Source organism: Pelobates fuscus, chromosome 3, assembly GCF_036172605.1.
Source record: "Pelobates fuscus isolate aPelFus1 chromosome 3, aPelFus1.pri, whole genome shotgun sequence".
Taxonomy (NCBI): Eukaryota; Metazoa; Chordata; class Amphibia; order Anura; family Pelobatidae; genus Pelobates; species Pelobates fuscus.
This window is the reverse complement of record NC_086319.1, coordinates 322783779-322804136: the sequence shown is the minus strand read 5'-3', so window position 1 is coordinate 322804136 and position 20358 is coordinate 322783779. Positions and strand designations below refer to the sequence as shown.

At 44.0% G+C, this 20358-nt stretch overlaps 1 protein-coding gene across 6 annotated transcripts in view; it reads right to left on the bottom strand.

The window, feature by feature from the left end:
• TP53BP1 (tumor protein p53 binding protein 1) overlaps nt 1–3586 on the bottom strand; it is a 108026-nt gene extending 104440 nt beyond the window's left edge. Inside the window, exon 1 of one of the 6 annotated variants that reach the window (XM_063448950.1) lies at nt 3501–3586. Coding sequence is in view for 4 of the 6 variants with exons in the window: in XM_063448948.1 (XP_063305018.1) it covers nt 3106–3289 (184 nt within the window). In the remaining 2 variants the exon portion in view is untranslated. Of the gene's footprint in view, nt 1–3105; nt 3338–3500 lie in introns of those variants that run through there. The other 5 variants (XM_063448948.1, XM_063448946.1, XM_063448954.1 and 2 more) reach the window with 5 other exon arrangements.
• Nucleotides 3587–20358: the final 16772 nt, after the last annotated feature.

Here is a 20358-nt window from a genome sequence, read left to right as displayed (position 1 = left end):
GCTGCAGCCGTGGTTTTGCGCGACCGGGCCCCTTTAACCCCTTAAGGACCAAACTTCTGGAATAAAAGGGAATCATGACGTGTCACACACGTCGTGTGTCCTTAAGGGGTTAAAAAAAAAATGCCGCCGCAGCGCAAGTGATGCTGGGAGGAAGTGGTCACTTCCTCCCAGCTCACTCCGCGCGGGAGGAGCGCCCGCCCAACAATGAAGAGGGAGAGCAAGCCGACTGCCAGGCCCATCAGCCCCAGCCAGCCACCCTCCTGCAAAGACAAGGTAAGAAACAGGAGGGTGGCTGGAAAATTAGCTGTGTGTGTGAATGTATGTCTGTGTGTATGTCTGTCTGTCTGTGTGTATGTCTGTCTGTCTGTATGTCTGTCTGTATGTCTGTCTGTATGTATGTCTGTCTGTATGTGTGTCTGTATGTCTGTCTGTGTGTATGTCTGTCTGTATGTCTGTCTGTGTGTATGTATGTCTGTCTGTCTGTGTGTATGTCTGTATGTCTGTGTGTGTGTGTATGTCTGTCTCTCTCTGTGTGTGTATGTCTGTCTCTGTGTGTGTGTGTGTGTGTGTGTGTCTGTCTGTATGTCTGTCTATCTGTATGCATGTCATTATGTGTGTATGAATGTCAGTGTATGTATGTCTGCATGTCATTATGAATGTGTGTATGTATGTCTGTCTATCTGTCTGTATGAATGTATGTATGACAGTATGAATGTATGTCTGTATGTCATTATGAATGTGTGTATGTATGGATGCATGTATGTCTATCTGTATGTATGTCATTATGTGTGTATGAATGTCAGTGTATGTATGTATGCATGTCAGTATGAATGTGTGTATGTCAGTATGAATGTCTGTCTGTATGTCATTATGAATGTGTCTGTGTCTGTATGTCCTTATGCATGTGTGTCTGTATGTATGTTAGTATGTGTCTGTCACTATGTACGCCTGTGTGTCTGTATATGTGTGTATGTCTCAGTATGTGTGTGTCAGTATGTATGCCTATATGCGTATCAGTATGTGTGTCTGTTAGTATGTATGAGTGTGTGTGTATCTGTGTCCTTTTGTATCAGTGAATGTGTTTGTGTCTGTGTGTGTATTCCTGTGGGCGGGATTTGGAGGCGGTGTCTGTGGCCGGTTTTGGAGGCGAGCCCTCAGAGGCCCAGACCCTGAGCTCAGTTAGGGGTGGCGGCCCTGGAGGAGACACTGAATGTTTGGATGCATTTTAGGCAGCCATGACCCAGGAAGGATCTCTAACAGCTATCTGAAGAGTGGCCAGTGAAGTTATCACTAGGCTGTAATATAAACACTGCATTTTCTCTGAAAAGACAGTGTGAACAGCAAAAAGCCTGAAGGTAATGATTCTACTCACCAGAACAAATTCAACAAGCTGTAGTTGTTCTGGTGAATATAGTGTCCCTTTAAACACCTTGTACACTAAGATTAGAAAAAAATTAGATCTCTCTCTTTTTTTTTTTTTTTTACAGGAAAAATCTATGAAGGCAGTGTACGTCACTTGTGGCTAGGGCTTACAACCTGTGCCAATGTTACACCTGTCTAAACCATTCTACCCCTCTCCTAATTCATAGGCTCTTGTCTTCATCAGCCCACATGCCCCAGTTTGGAAATTAATCTCCACATTTTCATATGATTACTCCAAATACTCCAGTTCCATACAATGTTTGGGTTTGTTTACATGCTAAAAATATCTGCTGTGCTCTTATTAGAGCACGGATTGAAGACAGCAATTAATTTTTCATTAAGTACATGTTTTGTAACTAGTCAATCAGTGATATCAACTTGTTGGCAATTCTTTTTTTTATGACAAGCAGTAGTAATAGGTTTCATCATTAAATGGTGACAGGCATGCTAGACACAAATTATCAAGTTGCAATTGAAAATAAAATCTCCAAATGGGCAGAAGAGGAGATTATTTTCCAAATATAATATTTTGGCCTATGTATTAAACCATGATTGTCAATTCCTAACAACTCATGTATTGCTTTTACTTATATATCTTACTGAATATACACATAACAACAACTCTAACATTTGTCCTAACAAAGGGTAAGACAAATAGCAACTACAATGGGAAGTGATCATGGTCCTGGGAGTACTGTGGTAACAGAACAGCAGTTTCACTTGCACAGACAAACATAGGCTGCTAAATAAATTCAAACTGTTATTTGTATGAAGTGTCCTTCTCTCAGTGGAGTTACCATGATAATGTGTACCAGTCCTTAAAAAGCACAAAGGTGACAGGCATCCCCTTTACAAATGGGTGTCTTAAATGCATGCACCATACAGAATAGCACTGATTATTACAAAACCTTATTTAATGTATTGTCCAATGGACAATTAAAAGGAGACATCTGGTCACCCTATAATAGAACCATCTTTAAGCTAAGGTAGAGGTCTTGCCTGCATTTCTGATTGCTATTTGATTTAAATGCTCTTAAGGGTGTGCAATTCAAGAGCAGAATCAAACCACTAACCTTACACTTTAAATTAAATTATTTTTAAACAATTAAAGACTTAACAAACATTGCTGCATTTTTCATATACACTCTCCCATTTACCCAAGAACACCACAGTGTACGATCCTACCGATTAAAGGGTTAAGGCTCTCTTTTCTACAATAATTATTGTGTATCCAATTGTGCAGGGCTTTTTCTGTCTGCCCACCAGACCTCTCCCATCCTTTCTGAGTCTACTCTCCATTTCTACTGTGAAAAATAAATAACAAGAGGAAAGTCCATGGGGTATCATTAATAAATACTCCCCCTGCAATATATTTTATACACATACAGATATATATCACTGCACAGTGCACACCTTCCCATTAATGTAAACAATACCAAGACCCACATTCTAAATCAATACATATTTACAAAAGCTTCCAGATGCCTTAGTCACATACAAAATCTATCTGTGCAGCTTAATGTAAACAGCCTTAATCATTACAATAGTATCAATGCAGAACTGGCCAGCACATCACATCACAGAGCAAGTACTCATTAATTATAGAAAATATTCCTGGATGAGTTGCAAGTCCCTACAAAGGAAAGACAAGCCATTACTGGTTAATAATGCTCATTTCTTTACCCAACCTGCTGCAGGGTTTTATGGGATGCTGATGCTGCTGGGTGCTAGTGTTGGTCCTCTCTCTCTTCCCCAAGCTGGAAGAACAAAGAGCATCTTCATCACAGTACAGGGACAAAGCAGAACCCTCCTCTAATTTCATTTGTTCCCCCAGAGGTGTAAAGTTAGGGGTGGTGTGACCTTCCATATGGCATTTCAAGCAGCTGTGCCATGTTACACGTCACATCAGCCCTTCCAAGAGCAGAATGAATGGACTACGCAGTAAAACCTGCCACCATAGCATGGCCATGGCTCTGCACTAGCCCTGTACACTGTGTCCAATTTAGGAGGGATTGGGGTGAGAGACAGGTGCATCATGCATCGATCTTATAGCAAAGAGTGATTTAATGCAGCGTTACCTCCCGCAGCTCAGTAGGTTTAGAGAGGAAAACAGGCACAGATGACAGGTACACAGGATAGGAGGAGGATGCTATCTGATCCTTTAGAAAGCTATGCATTTGGGTTGTAGGATGCCAAGGAGCCTGTAGGGGCGCTGCAGCAGGGTCTGTCATAAGGAGGGGTTCTTTCATGGGGATGAGTGATTAACAATTGATTTTTTTTTTTTTTTTATATCCACAGTAGATCATTATTTTACAGGGCTGAGATACTTGTTTGTTAATACAATGGCTGTAAATGCCCCCCATATTAACCCATTCACAACCAAATTCTTAAAAAAAAAAGAGAATATATATATTTTTTAATGAAGATATGTATTTACTTTTAAATGTCCAGCATTGTTAAAAAAACCAAAAAAAAAAACAGATATTAGCATAGATTGTTAAGGAAAAAGAGATAATCAGAGACATATTTTATTTTTTTAATTTACATAAACATTTGGCCAGTTTCAGAAGTATTGCAGGAAAATTAATTATAATGGAATATATGGTATCCCTCGTCTCACAAGCCTTATACAACATTCTAATAATAATACATAATAATTGGATTTAACGTGAAAATGCCATCAACAAGTCATTCTATTATGGATAAGTAATAGGTATAATATGCATGCAGTATTGGTGAAAACTCACAAATGCACAGATTAAAATGTATCTATCTGAATATTGGTCAAGAGAGTCCAAATTTTAAAAAAATCAACTTTTTTTTGTGTGTGTGTGTGGCTTACCTGTGTTCATCTAAAATGTGCGGTTTTTATATGATTCTACACCCAGGAGGACAAACGCAACTTAAAACATTTAGAATATTCTGTCATTTTGACACAGAAAATTTATAATATTACTCAATATCACACCCAAAAACAGCTCATAGATGTTAATACCAACAGGGTTATTGCTGATGCTTTGTGTGACCAGGGATGGATTAAGGGGTTGCTCCAAGGGGTTGCTGTGCAGTTATGTTGCAAGGAATTCCCCCACCCCATTCTCCGGTAATGGGGCAAACAGATTTTTGCCTTCCTACCTGCGTCGCTGCTGGGTGCCTGATCTTCTGGGATGCTGGCTTACAATGTCTAGCTTTTGCAGCACTTCAGAAGCTGGTTGCCAATTCCATCACTCATTCATTCTTTAGTCATCTAATGCTCTCAGCCAATAAATTAGAGTCTATGCATAGTAAGATGCAGAGAATTGACATTAGCCAGTCCGGAACCATTGTTCTGGGCCTGCTAATGATGCCCCTGTGACACTGCTGGAAGTGAAATTATACCTCCACCAGCAAATGGGTTGAACTCCATAAGTGCATTGTTTCATAGTGAAACGCTGTACATACAGACTCAAGACACCATGACCACTTCAAATCACTGAGGTGTTCATGAAGCTTGGAGTAACTTAGGATCTATTGGAGCTGCAGCTCCAGGACAATAACCCTGTTATAGACCCATTGATACTGAGTAAAAAATACAGTTCATTCAGAAAGTTGTTGTTTTTAAATGTAATGTTGCAGCTTTATGCTACAATTGTATAAGTTATTTTTTAACTTCAGCCTACACTCAATACCTCATAAAGACAAAGCAAGAGCCAGCTTTCTGACAACATTGCAAATATACAAAACAGAAAAAAACTGAAATATCACTATCAATTAACTCACTATCTAATTAAAGCACCAGCAATGACAGTCTCAAGTTATTTTGGGTATATGATGCGATAAGCTTTGCATACCTGTACTTGGGTAGTTTCCAGCATTCATCTTTACAAATCAAGTCTATATTTGTTAGGTTGAATGGGGACTCTAGGTGAACTGGCATTTTCACTTCTCTACTGTAAGCATGTCAAACTCAAAGGCTAGCCCAGGCCATATAAACAAGGTTTAAGTTTATGTGGGCAAAAAACAAACAAAACAAAAAAAACCTTAAATTTTCATAGAAACACGTACAGTTTGAAAAGTACAGTATAAAATAAAACCAGCATCCCCTCTACTAAACCTCAGCCCCCGCCCCCTCTGTACTAAATCCCAGTCCTCCCCTCTGTACTAAATCCCAGTCCCCCGATACTAAATCCCAGTCCCCCCCTATACTAAATCCCAGTCCCGTCCCCCCCCCGTACTAAATCCCAGTCCTCCCCTCTGTACTAAATCCCAGTCCCCCGATACTAAATCCCAGTCCCCCCTATACTAAATCCCAGTCCCGTCCCCCCCCCCGTACTAAATCCCAGTCCTCCCCTCTGTACTAAATCCCAGTCCTCCCCTCTGTACTAAATCCCAGTCCTCCCCTCTGCACTAAATCCCAGTCCCCCTATAATAATTCCAAGACCCCTATACTAAATCCCAGTCCCCCTATACTAATTCCCAGACCCCTATACTAAATCCCAGTCCCCCCCATACTAAATCCCTGTCCCTCCCTCTCTACTAAATCCCAGCAAAAAAAACAACAAAACCTTAAATTTTCATAGAAACGTAGCTTTGTTTTGAAAAGTACAGTATATAAAAAAAATCAGCACTACCCCCCTCTACTAAACCTCAGTTCCCCCCTTTGTACTAAATCCCAGTCCCTCCCTCTGTACTAAATCCCAGTCCCCCTATAGTAAATCCCAGTCGTCGTCTCCCCCCTCTATACTAAATCCCTGTTCCCCCCTCTCTACTAAATCCCAGCACACAAAAAAGAAACACAATATTAGCCAACAAACAGACTCCACTCACATTGCCGTTGCCAGTATGCGACTCTGGAGTCCAGCCTCTGGTATACCCCCAATGGCGCCATCCGCACCCTGTGCCAAATCGGATTTTCCCGATACTCCTTGAAAACCTGTGAAGGTGGAGAATGTTGACGTCACGTCGGAATGTGACGTGGCATTGCCTACATGCACCTCCAGGTCCTCCACTGCCCAGCCATGGCAATTGCAACACTGACCAACACATACTGACAGACACACACACCCACACACTGATAGACACACACTCACTCTCTGAAAGACACACACACACACACACACTGATAGACACACACACACTGACAAACACACACACGCACTCTCTGACTGACAGGCACTCACTGACAGACACACACTCACACACACGCACACACACACACACACACACACACACATTTCCACATTCTTGCACACACTAACATCATTTGATTTATTGCTCCCTACCTGTGGGAGCTGGTGTGGGGCTTCTTCTCTCGGTAGCTCACTCTTCCTACTCCACAGTGCTCCCTCACGCGCACAGTTTAGTGATGCCAGGTGCCGGAATATGACATCATGCATACGCGCTGTTGGCCTGACACACAGACTGTCAGGGCTCCGCGGGCAGCGGTGAGGGGAGGCTGCAATCCTCTCGCAGCACTCACCCTCGGTCCGTCGCCGCCCGCGGTCCCCTCTCCCCTTACCGATAAGCGAGCGGCGTCCTCTCCTCTTGACACGCCGCTCGCGTCCTCTTCTCCTCCTCCCAGCGGCAGCATGTCTAACGCTGCACGCTGGGAGCCGGCACTATTATCTAAGCGCCGGGGTCACTCACGTGACCCGGCGTTAAAGCTACAGTGCAACAAACACAGTGGGGGGTATAGATATCCCCCACGTGTGTTTGTTAATACTGATTGGTGGTTAGCCAATCAGGATTCAGGCTAGGATTTAAATACTTACCTTTCCTGTCTATCTGTGCCCTGTTGTGGTCTTTGCTTTATAGTATTGATTCTGAACGTGTGCTTTCTGGTTACGTACTCTCTGGCTTGTTATACTGACTTTGTGACTTTCTCCTACCCTTTGACCTCGGCTTGTTTCTCGTTATTCTGTTTTCTGGTTCCCCTTACTCGGCTTGTCTCCTGACTATTCTGTGTGTGCTTAGCCCGGCCACTCTAAGGACCGGTACTGCACACTTTCTGTCTGTGTGTCTGTGTGTGTGTTAGCGTGTTGGGTTCCCCAGTATCGTGACATTACAACAGGGCCATAATGGAACCTGCTGACATACCACAGCTCCTAGTTAATCAGGAGGCTAGAATGGATGGCTTGGACCACCGTATGGATCAGTTTGCTCAAGCTTTGCAAACCATACTGGCTCGTACTGCACACTTGCAGCCTGCCGTTCAGGAGGCTGCTGCTGCTGTGCCCGAGCCCATTCCCACTCCGGTACCCGTTCCTGCGCATGTAGTGCATATGACGCCGCCACAGCGCTACAGCGGCGACCCAGCCTTGTGTCGTGGTTTCCTCAACCAAATCGACATCCATTTGGTGATGAATCCACGTTCCTTTCCCACTGACAGATCTAAAATAGCCTTTTTGATAAACCACTTGTCAGGGAGAGCTTTAGCATGGGCTAATCCCATGTGGGAGAATGCTTCCCCAATGTCCTTTGCAGACTTTTTGACCGCTTTCAAACGCACATTTGATCAACCCGGTAGGGTTGCTTCTGCTGGCAAAGCTCTGCTTAGGGTACGACAGGGTAATAGATCTGTAGCGGATTACACTATCGAATTCCGCACTCTAGCAGCTGAAGTGGTTTGGAACAATGACGCCCTCGTAACAGCCTTTCAGGAGGGTTTGGCCGCTTACATACTGGATGAAATAGCATCCAGGGAATTGCCTGTTCTTTTGGATGATGTTATAGACTATATAATTCTTATTGATAACCGTATTAGAGAGAGGCGTAGTCAAAGACGCCTGGATACACGGGTGTTACCTGCCCTACCCAGTACTGCATTACTAGCACTACCCGCTCCTAGGCCACCATCCCCTGAACCCATGCAATTGGGCGCTACGGGGTTAACTGAGGCTGAAAGAGCGTACCGTAGAAGGGAGGGGTTATGCCTTTATTGTGGAAAGAGGGGGCACCACTGTAATGCCTGCCCTAAGGTACAGGGAAACTACAGCACCTAAGGCCTAGAGAGGGGTCGGCCTCGGGTGTTATGACTTTGTCCCCTCATGTGTCCATCTCCAGACCGTTTATTACGGTTTCTCTTTTGGTCAATAAAACCACCATAACAACTAAAGCCCAGAGGTTTCCTTTGAAGCCTTCGGCTTCCCGCCCTCTGGGCGGTCTTCGATGGGGGGGTTATGTCAGGGCTCCGCGGGCAGCGGTGAGGGGAGGCTGCAATCCTCTCGCAGCACTCACCCTCGGTCCGTCGCCGCCCGCGGTCCCCTCTCCCCTTACCGATAAGCGAGCGGCGTCCTCTCCTCTTGACACGCCGCTCGCGTCCTCTTCTCCTCCTCCCAGCGGCAGCATGTCTAACGCTGCACGCTGGGAGCCGGCACTATTATCTAAGCGCCGGGGTCACTCACGTGACCCGGCGTTAAAGCTACAGTGCAACAAACACAGTGGGGGGTATAGATATCCCCCACGTGTGTTTGTTAATACTGATTGGTGGTTAGCCAATCAGGATTCAGGCTAGGATTTAAATACTTACCTTTCCTGTCTATCTGTGCCCTGTTGTGGTCTTTGCTTTATAGTATTGATTCTGAACGTGTGCTTTCTGGTTACGTACTCTCTGGCTTGTTATACTGACTTTGTGACTTTCTCCTACCCTTTGACCTCGGCTTGTTTCTCGTTATTCTGTTTTCTGGTTCCCCTTACTCGGCTTGTCTCCTGACTATTCTGTGTGTGCTTAGCCCGGCCACTCTAAGGACCGGTACTGCACACTTTCTGTCTGTGTGTCTGTGTGTGTGTTAGCGTGTTGGGTTCCCCAGTATCGTGACATTACAACAGGGCCATAATGGAACCTGCTGACATACCACAGCTCCTAGTTAATCAGGAGGCTAGAATGGATGGCTTGGACCACCGTATGGATCAGTTTGCTCAAGCTTTGCAAACCATACTGGCTCGTACTGCACACTTGCAGCCTGCCGTTCAGGAGGCTGCTGCTGCTGTGCCCGAGCCCATTCCCACTCCGGTACCCGTTCCTGCGCATGTAGTGCATATGACGCCGCCACAGCGCTACAGCGGCGACCCAGCCTTGTGTCGTGGTTTCCTCAACCAAATCGACATCCATTTGGTGATGAATCCACGTTCCTTTCCCACTGACAGATCTAAAATAGCCTTTTTGATAAACCACTTGTCAGGGAAAGCTTTAGCATGGGCTAATCCCATGTGGGAGAATGCTTCCCCAATGTCCTTTGCAGACTTTTTGACCGCTTTCAAACGCACATTTGATCAACCCGGTAGGGTTGCTTCTGCTGGCAAAGCTCTGCTTAGGGTACGACAGGGTAATAGATCTGTAGCGGATTACACTATCGAATTCCGCACTCTAGCAGCTGAAGTGGTTTGGAACAATGACGCCCTCGTAACAGCCTTTCAGGAGGGTTTGGCCGCTTACATACTGGATGAAATAGCATCCAGGGAATTGCCTGTTCTTTTGGATGATGTTATAGACTATATAATTCTTATTGATAACCGTATTAGAGAGAGGCGTAGTCAAAGACGCCTGGATACACGGGTGTTACCTGCCCTACCCAGTACTGCATTACTAGCACTACCCGCTCCTAGGCCACCATCCCCTGAACCCATGCAATTGGGCGCTACGGGGTTAACTGAGGCTGAAAGAGCGTACCGTAGAAGGGAGGGGTTATGCCTTTATTGTGGAAAGAGGGGGCACCACTGTAATGCCTGCCCTAAGGTACAGGGAAACTACAGCACCTAAGGCCTAGAGAGGGGTCGGCCTCGGGTGTTATGACTTTGTCCCCTCATGTGTCCATCTCCAGACCGTTTATTACGGTTTCTCTTTTGGTCAATAAAACCACCATAACAACTAAAGCCCAGAGGTTTCCTTTGAAGCCTTCGGCTTCCCGCCCTCTGGGCGGTCTTCGATGGGGGGGTTATGTCAGGGAAAGATAGATATCAGGTGTATAAAATAAAGAAATATTAGGACTGGCGGCTACATACATGCACAAGCGTCTAAAATTGAGTGGTAGCTCAAGAAAGTATATAGAAGTATGTGCGCTCAAGAATGGATATGTCACAAAATAACTATTGTATAAACTGTGACTTAACACTTATACACAAAATATATAGATATATTTATTTAAAAAATCAAGCAAAACATTGAAAAATTAAATAATCACAATGTGTGCATGGATCCACTAACAATGTATCAATCAATTTACTTTGTAAAATATGTAACACCATACAAAGTATAATCTGGATATTGATCTGTCATCTAACTCTGTATAAAGAATACAAAGTATCACATGCGGTATCAGAAACAGCTGCCAGAAAAATAATAAAAACCTATATATAAAAAGAATAAAAATTATAATGCATAAACAGTACCTGCCTCGGTGTGGGCCCCCCACCGAGGTAATAAAGGAGGACAACCCCCAAAAAAGGAAAAGGGTGTAAAAGAGGGTTCTGTGCCGCCGGTATCCGACCCACTTCAAAGGGGGTCCGTCGAGGAACAGCGATATGCACCGCGGTCGGGATCTTCGAAAAAGACCGCGGTGAACGATGTAGTAGATTACTCACACAGGCACCTGGTGAGTCACTCACAATATATATAGATGTGTTATGTCAGGGCTCCGCGGGCAGCGGTGAGGGGAGGCTGCAATCCTCTTGCAGCACTCACCCTCGGTCCGTCGCCGCCCGCGGTCCCCTCTCCCCTTACCGATAAGCGAGCGGCGTCCTCTCCTCTTGACACGCCGCTCGCGCCCTCTTCTCCTCCTCCCAGCGGCAGCATGTCTAACGCTGCACGCTGGGAGCCGGCACTATTATCTAAGCGCCGGGGTCACTCACGTGACCCGGCGTTAAAGCTACAGTGCAACAAACACAGTGGGGGGTATAGATATCCCCCACGTGTGTTTGTTAATACTGATTGGTGGTTAGCCAATCAGGATTCAGGCTAGGATTTAAATACTTACCTTTCCTGTCTATCTGTGCCCTGTTGTGGTCTTTGCTTTATAGTATTGATTCTGAACGTGTGCTTTCTGGTTACGTACTCTCTGGCTTGTTATACTGACTTTGTGACTTTCTCCTACCCTTTGACCTCGGCTTGTTTCTCGTTATTCTGTTTTCTGGTTCCCCTTACTCGGCTTGTCTCCTGACTATTCTGTGTGTGCTTAGCCCGGCCACTCTAAGGACCGGTACTGCACACTTTCTGTCTGTGTGTCTGTGTGTGTGTTAGCGTGTTGGGTTCCCCAGTATCGTGACACAGACGCTTGCAGACAACTAACTGCTATTCAATCTATAACAGTGAAAAAAAAGTTTTGGGGTTTTTAAATGCACTCTATTGTGACACCAGATATGAGTGGCACTGTGCACTGGCAGAGGTTGGCAGAGTACACGCTGTTGGCCTGACACACCCGCTTGAAGACAACTAACTGCTATTCAATCTATTACAATGAAAATAATTTTTTTGTTTTTAAATGCATGCTATTGTGACACCAGATATGAGTGGCACTGTGCACTGGCAGAGGTTGGCAGAGTACACGCTGTAGGCCTGACACACAGACGCTTGCAGACAACTAACTGCTATTCAATCTATAACAGTGAAAAAACATTTTTTGTTTTTAAATGCAAGCTATTGTGACACCAGATATGAGTGGTGGCACTGGGCAAGTGGGCACAGTATCCACTGTGAGCCTGACACAGAAGCTGGCAGGCAGGCAACTGCAATTAGATTACACAGGGAAAAAAGCAGACTGATGTTCTATCCCTAAAAAGGGCTTTTTGGGGTGCTGTCCTTACAGCAGAGATCAGATGAGTCCTTCAGGACTATAGTGAACACTGAATACACTAGCCTAGCTATACATTTCCCTATCAAATGAGCAGCAGCTACACTTTCCCTCCTCTATCTAAGAATGCAGCTTCAGAATGAATCTAAAATGGATACTGTACAGGAGGTGGGAGGGTCTGGAAGGGAGGGTCTGCTGCTGATTGGCTGGAATGTGTCTGCTGACTGTGAGGCACAGGGTCAAAGTTTACTCAATGATGACGAATAGGGGGCGGATAGAACCGCGCATGTGTTCGCCCGCTGTGGCGAACGCGAACACGCTATGTTCGCCGGGAACTATTCGCCAGCGAACAGTTCGGTACATCACTAATTATTAATTACTTGAAAATCACTAGCCAGGAGGAAGGGGGAGGGGGGTTTGAGAGGGGGGCCAGATGATTCCTATAGTGTTAGAAATACATCTTTGTATTCCTAACCCTATAGCTATAGTGTTCCTTTAACAAAGAATCTGTTTCCTTTTAAATCTCGATGGAAAGATCTTTATATTGAAAAATAGTGTTGTGTGACAGTTTTCCTCTAATATATTCATTAAACAACAAACTGCAGTGATCTAAAAAGTGAAAAGCTGCCAAGTATCTGCCTATAGCTGAGTTAAATAATTTTTTTAAATCATGATTTCTAACCTACATTCTAAGACTTGTTTTTCTATTTACTAAAATGTTGTGCTAAGTGAATAAACCTCATAGTGGATGATAAATGGTCCACCAGATTGATAATGTGCATACAAATTATCTTTATTGAAAGTATATACTTTAACATAATATAGTGGAACAAAAGTATAAAAACTAACTATAAAAATAGCAAATATGAAAAGTTGAGCTATGTTAGCTAATTGTATGAACATCCAAATAGATATAAATTTAAATACAGTACATTTAATAGATAACATTTTTAGCTTAAGGATGAGTATTTTCAAGGTAATACTTCAAACCAGTACAGTTGAGCTGGCTTGCTGTTCAAACTATATTACAATTGAATCATAATATTATGCATGTTTATGCTGGTTTCATTTTAAGTTATCTGATCACTTTGTCATATAAATATCCCTGTGCAATTTAAATCTATTTTTTAAATCTGCAAGAGCTTGTAGCTCAAAAAACCCTATGATTTGGTGTTTGTTGGCATGTAATTACGGGGTTTGTTTTTTTTTATAAAAATACATGTTATATTATTAGTTTACCTAGTAAGCAGACAGCTTTTTTAATTAGTAGCCTAGACATGTAAGGTATCCGTTATACACTTGGGAATGAGTAGAAATTATTACCCTCTAAGCAAAATTACTTATTTAAAACAATCCACCCCTATCCCATAACAGCTTGCAGTGCAGAGCAATCCAGGGAGACTATTTTTTCAGAAAACAAAGAACCACCAATAAAGCCAATTTGTAGAACAAGAGTCTGAGCGATATTGAGTCAGTGTTCATGTAGATGATACCCCTCCTCCCCACCCCCCCACCCCCCCCCACCATTACAATATTTGGTTATCCTATACTGTATTTAAGGCTTACAATCAATGTGGACATATCTGATTCCTACAGTGGTAAAAGTGTTAATGCATCCTTGTTACTTAATTATATAGTTACATTAGTTACACAGGCTGAAGAGAGACAGACATCCATCAAGTTCTACCTTTCTCACATTGGTTTTTGCTATTTATCCAAAAGAAGGCAAAAACCGAGTTTGACATTGTAGCGAAAGCCACTTCGCCACTGTGGTTTGGAGGGGGCTGCTTGCCCGCCTCTTACCCTGTGACTACGGTCCCTGGGCAATTTGGCCCTTTATGCACGGTATTTGGGCATACTGTGGGTTATTGGGCTGCCCCAGGATTATGGGCCCTCTCATCAGCCCATACGAAACTTAAACCCCATGGCATTTGAACTGTGTTTGTGGCATCTAAACGCTGTTTGGATATGTTGAGCGCTCAGATCCAAGCCATCTGGGGATGGGTTGAATGTGGGGGTTCTGTTTAGTATAACAGGAGTTATGTATTTTTATGTCTTTTGGTGGTTGCTGGTAACATGTGCTTAATGGAGGCTGTGTTTGTCCCTGGATATAATTAAATCAGCTTCTCCATTGTCTCCAGGATAGAGGATTCTGGGGAACTAGTTTGAGCTTCTAAAAACCATGCTTCCAGAAGGTCAAATGCACATTTGTACTAACTTTTGAACCCCTGGTCCAATTCGTATGATTTTTGAGTATGTTGTTCCCCCGAATGGATTGATTGTGTATATGTATTTTTATGCGAATGTGATGTATATTTTGGGAGTTATGAATGTTGTGTAAAAACTGTATTTTCCCTACCTAGGATAATTGTATTTTCCTGTGTGTACAGATTATTAGTTTACAGGTAGAGGGGAGGGCTATGTGTGGGATGTAACTATTGTGTGATTGGTTAATGTACGTTACTGTGTGTGTCCCTCCCCTTCATGGGAGCACCTAATAAAAAGGGCTGCAAGCTAGCAGCCAGAGAGTTCTATTTTTACCCTCAACTTGAGTCCTGTCTCTTATTGGGGGAATCTGCTACAAGGGATTGCTATGCTAGGCATATTCCCTTGCTATAATCACTGAGCTCTTGTAAGAGCTTGTTCCTGCTTCGTTCTGAAGGGAGATAGCTGCAGCCTGCGGTGCTTATGGTGTCTGGTGGAGTACTTGGAGTCCTCTGGAAGCGCTAGGAGCATCTTTCAACGGAGGTACCCAGTCGGGGTGCCAGTGGATCCGTTACAGACATGCTTTCCAATTTAGCAGCAAACTAGGAAAAAAATTCCTTTTCAACTCCAGAATGGTAGTCAGATCTCTCCTTGGATCGAGAAGCTATCACCCCACATATTAAAAATAATATCCCTGTCATTATTGCATGATTCAGGCTTTGTATGTGACTTGTCGCAAGCTATGAAACAATATTTTGATGAAAACACAACCCCTGATGTGTCACAGTCCATAGTGTGGATGGCACACAAATCTATCATACGCGGTGAACTTATAAACAGAGCCTCTTATTTAGAAAAAAAATGGAAAGCTCAAATATTGCAAAGGCAACAAGAACTTTACAAATGAAATGCCCAGAACCAAATAGCTCCTACGAACACATTGAAAGAATGCATCATTGTGTTAACGAAAAATATCCATCAACAAGCTCTTATTAACCCCTTAAGGACAGATGACGGATATATTCCGTCATGATTCCCTTTTATTCCAGAAGTTGTGTCCTTAAGGGGTTAAAGTAGGACTTCAACTTAGATAACTTAAGGTGAGTTTCTACACGCAAGGCAATAGAGCTGGTAAGCTGCTAGCGCGAAGATAAAAAAAAAAAAAAAACCACAAGTGAAGCAAAAATAGCATATCTGATATCCCTTGATAGCACTAAAATAATAACACCTCGATGCATTAGCAATGAGTTTGCCATGTTCTACTCCAAACTCCGGACCCCCATACATATCAACCTACTAAACAAAATATAAAAAATTACTTAGACCAGATACCTATACCGCAACTCACAAGCCAATAGTCAGATCTACAAGCCCCACTTACCGAAGAAGAGGACTTATGTGCCATTATGTTTTTGCCGACAGGGAAAGCACCTGGACCGGATGGCTTAGCTAACTCTTATTATTAGACATTTAGGGACATACTGGCATCCCAGATAGACCCAATCACAAACAATGCCGGCGGAATCTGTGGTGGCCCATATCATCGCATTACAGAAACCGGGCAAACCTCCAACATGCTCTCAAGATTTCCGCCCAATATTGCTTCTAAACACAGACATGAAACTGTACGCCAAAATCTATGTGATGAGACTGGGGAAATTGCTTCCAGGGGTTATCCATGAAGGGGTTTATAGCCGGGAGACAGGGAACAGACAACACTAGAAAGGTAATTGATATCTTACATTGTTTCATATTGTCCAAACAAGGTGGTTTAATACTATCTCTTGACGTAAGGTAAGGGCACTTTATGCAATCCAGAATGCAGGATTTGTGTCGGACCAGTTCTGCATTACTAATGGGACTAGACAAGGTTGCCCCCTGTGTCCATTATTATATATAATGGCATTGGAACCGCTGGCAATCCATATTTAACAAACTAGCTCCATTCAGGGCATGCAGATTGGCATTAACACATATAAAGTACATCTTTTTGCAGATGATATTCTACTGACATTGACTGAACCAGATACGTCCCAGCCTCAATAAGCTAATTGGCAAATATGGAAAAGTTTCCTATTACAAACTAAATATCTTTAAGACGCAGGCCATGAGTGTAGGCCTAGATAGGCATACAGAGACAAGTCTTAAGTCAGCTTTCACTGTCTAATGGAGACATGACTATATATCTTACTTAGGGATTAAAATTACTAAGCACATCTAAGGGTTATTCAAACACAACTTTACAGATACATGTAAAGGCTGGGAGGGAAATTGTTTATCATGTGTAGGCAAGGTAACAGCAATACAATTGTCCATGTTGCCTAAATTCCAGTACCTGATCCACACTTTCCAACTACTGCTCCGAAAATCATACTTAGCAAACTTACAGAAGTCTCTCACCAAATTTGTATGGGATGGGAAGAGAGCAAGAGTATCCCTGACAATACTCCAATCTTGACCCACACAAGAGGGCCTGAGAATGCCCAACATACAAAATTATTATAGGGTAGCTATACTGTTCCCACTGGCAACAGCACATTTAAAAAAAGACGCCCCACAACGGGTAGATATCGAAGCGTTTTGGACAAAAAAATAGAGGAGATTTATACTACTTCTTCTGGATCCCTAAACCAGTAAGACTCAACTATCCACATATGCTACCCACTACCAAATTAATGCTCCAAACATGTGATGCAATACTATGCAATACTACACCTATCTCCAAAGTCACTCCGTTATATAGCATACATTTAGGTAACCCCATGTTCGACTGTAATGGACCGTTTCACTTACAAGAGGATAAAAACCGTTAAGGCGATAATCCCCTTTCCCATAGACCAGCAGCTACTGCAAGCACCAATCTCCCGAACGGCAAACTGTACGAATTCACCAACTCCCGAACTGGAAACACACGAACTCTGAAATCAGCCGAACAGGAAAAGCATACAATCCGCGTACACTCCTGGCAGTCAGCATACAATCCAATTCCCCCCAAAATACGAGACGACACATCGGTTTGAGGGTCAAGCAGAATCTGATTTACTGAGGGCTACCTGCCCAGTATTTATGCAGGTCTCCCACCTGGTGGATACTCCCCTAAGGGACCAAATGGGAGACTGAAACAGCAGACAGACATGTATCATTTTAGTACATACAGCCACAATACTTTCCCACAATGCATCCTGGCTTTCTCTTGGGCTGGCGCCCAAGAGAATAACGAGCTGGCGCCCTATCAGGGGACGTGTATATGGCATCGATTTTAGGAACCGGGAGATGGAAAAAGATGCTTGGTCGGTCCTCCTACTTCAAATTTGGGGCACTGCGCGTGCAATCTAATGTGCCACCAGATAGGAGTGGTGTGTTAAGTAGTACTATTCCTATCAGTTTAATCCCTGTTATGTGCCTTTTCTTTGGTTTGGTTTTTGAAGCCACAGTGCAGCACCAGAGGGCCGAAAAATTAGGCATGTACACATGCCTGAAAAATTAGGTATTGTTGCAGCCGCTGCTGTAGCAGCGGCCATAAAAATTTATGTTTGGGGGCGGGGCCTAACCGCAGAGCAGAGAGGACGTTTGCCTCAGGAGCTCCTGCATCAAGCATCATATAAAACAGATTTTTATGGTTAATACGGTGACTAATCGTAACACCAAAGCCAGCAAACGAGAGGGGACACCGAGAGGAGCACAATGACACCATCCAAGCGACGATACCCACTCGACAAGTGTCAGAGGCCTACTCACATGGCAGACTTGGGAGGGACGGCCGCTCTCCCGGCGCCACAATTTGCTGTCTCAGAGCACATGGGCCCTCGTTCCCCCCCCTCTGGACCGGCGGGGGTTATCCCGGTCTACCCACCCACAGAGTGCACCTACCCTCTGGATACTCTTGGGCACAAAACCTACCGACAAAAACCACAAGGCCCAGCCAAGATGGCCGGGGGAAGTGCAGCCCACTTAGAGCAACAGACGGCTAGTGAATGGGAAACAGTCTTTCAAGCGAAATTTGACGCCATATGCCAACGGTTTTGGGAGCGTCTAGAAGAGAGGAAAAATCCTGCTCCGACAGTCAAAACGGCATCTCAACAACCGGCACCCTCACACATCCAACCGGGTCACTCGGACGCACCCTCCACGTCGCAGGTACCGGCAAACGCTGGGGATGCTGAATGGTGGAGACCTAACTTACCACCGGGTCACCCACAGACGTGGCTCATGCAGGTACATGCAAGCAGGGAGCTCAGAGGGCAACCCTATGCGGCAATGCAGCGGTCACTAAGAGGCAAAAGTGTCCCAAAGCCGACGAGATGGGCTCTTGCAGCAGCTTCACGAGCACGCCCGGAAAAATCTGCCATAACCCAACAGAGACACCCACGGAGACAACGAACAAAGCGCAAACGGCGAATCAGGGGCTTCAAGAAACCACCAAACCCTAGCACTACCGGACCCAACACTAATAGTCTAAAGGAGCAAGGAACACAACCACCCACCCAGATCCCAGACAGCCACAGCCCGCCACACCGATCCGGTCAGAAGATATTACATCGGTATATGCCTGAGCCATACAAGGACCAGAACCTGCCGCAGCCCAGCAAGAGGGCACAAAGGGACACCTTACCGAGCCAAAGAATGGACTATCTGTTCCAGCACACTAGCGGCATCGGGTGAAGGACGGCAGCAGAGAGGACTCTTAACTGCAGCAGAGCTCAGTTGGCATTCTTTATATTCATTTTTCATTCATTTATTTGCTTTTCCCTATTTTTGTCTCAACACTGCAGTCTTACAGCATATGCATGGCCAGTCAGTAATTAGCTCACTGTTTATTTGTCTTAATATTGCATTGCTCAATACTTGCTATTGGTTTTTATTTAATTTCCTCATGCAGTGAACTCATAAGCAAAATGCATCACACTATTATGCCTCAGGCTGTTGTAATTAGGGCATAGGCAGCAGGGTTGGTGCATTACAGGGTTGGTACGCGGGGTCTGGGCCTGTTTTTATTATGCTTATCCTGTATCCTGTGTGCACAGTATATTCGTATGCCCTATCACGTTTATACGGCCTCCTACCACGGCATAGCGTGTTTCATACACGATGATTCAGGTTAGGAAAACGCTAACCACCCTCACACAAACACTAGCCCCGCTGTGTGTTAAATTACTCTACTATAACCATGACACAATTGTATAACATATGTGCGTCTGGGCTAGTACCTTAAACATTGAGCTACGTGCTCTTGTAGATACGTAAAAGGTTTGGCAGTAGCTACTCGATAGGCCTGCTTCAGATTCACCACGTCTATGTGTTACTGAAAATGTGTCTTAAGACTAGTATGATAAGTGGTGCCTTAAACGGAGGTTAACGAAATCTCACGAGTCAATAAGCTACCAGTCAGACTGTAACTACTGCAAAAGATTTACTGCATATTTGCCCTGCACCCATTGCTAATACTGTGCATCCCACTGTTGAGCTAGATTACTTTTGATTACTCTTGTTTACCTTGCTTTTATTTAGTTTCCACAGGCCATGGCATATACCTGTACATACGTATTCACGTTGAAAGCTACTGCAAACATACGACTACCTGCTAATGTAATACCCATTCTTGTTTTATGCTCAGTTTACGTTAAACGACTTACAAATTAATATAAAAAATGAGGCATTGATAACATGGAAATGTAACTAACGATGTTATTGCTATCTTAACCCTACTCTGTGAAAACCCTTACATCTCCCATTCTTTATTTCTGTACCCCTCACTCGTGCCTTAATAAAAGAAAGATTGACAAAAAAAAAAAAATTTATGTTTGTTTCCCAGGTAGAAAGTGCCCTAAAACATTGCGGCTTGAACCCTAGTTGGTGGCGGATAAGTCACGCAAGTCAACCGGCATTCAGAGCTAAAATACAGCAGCGTGTGGACCATTTTTAGCTCAAGGCAGCTCATCTCATCAGGCCTTTTTTTGTCAAATGCATC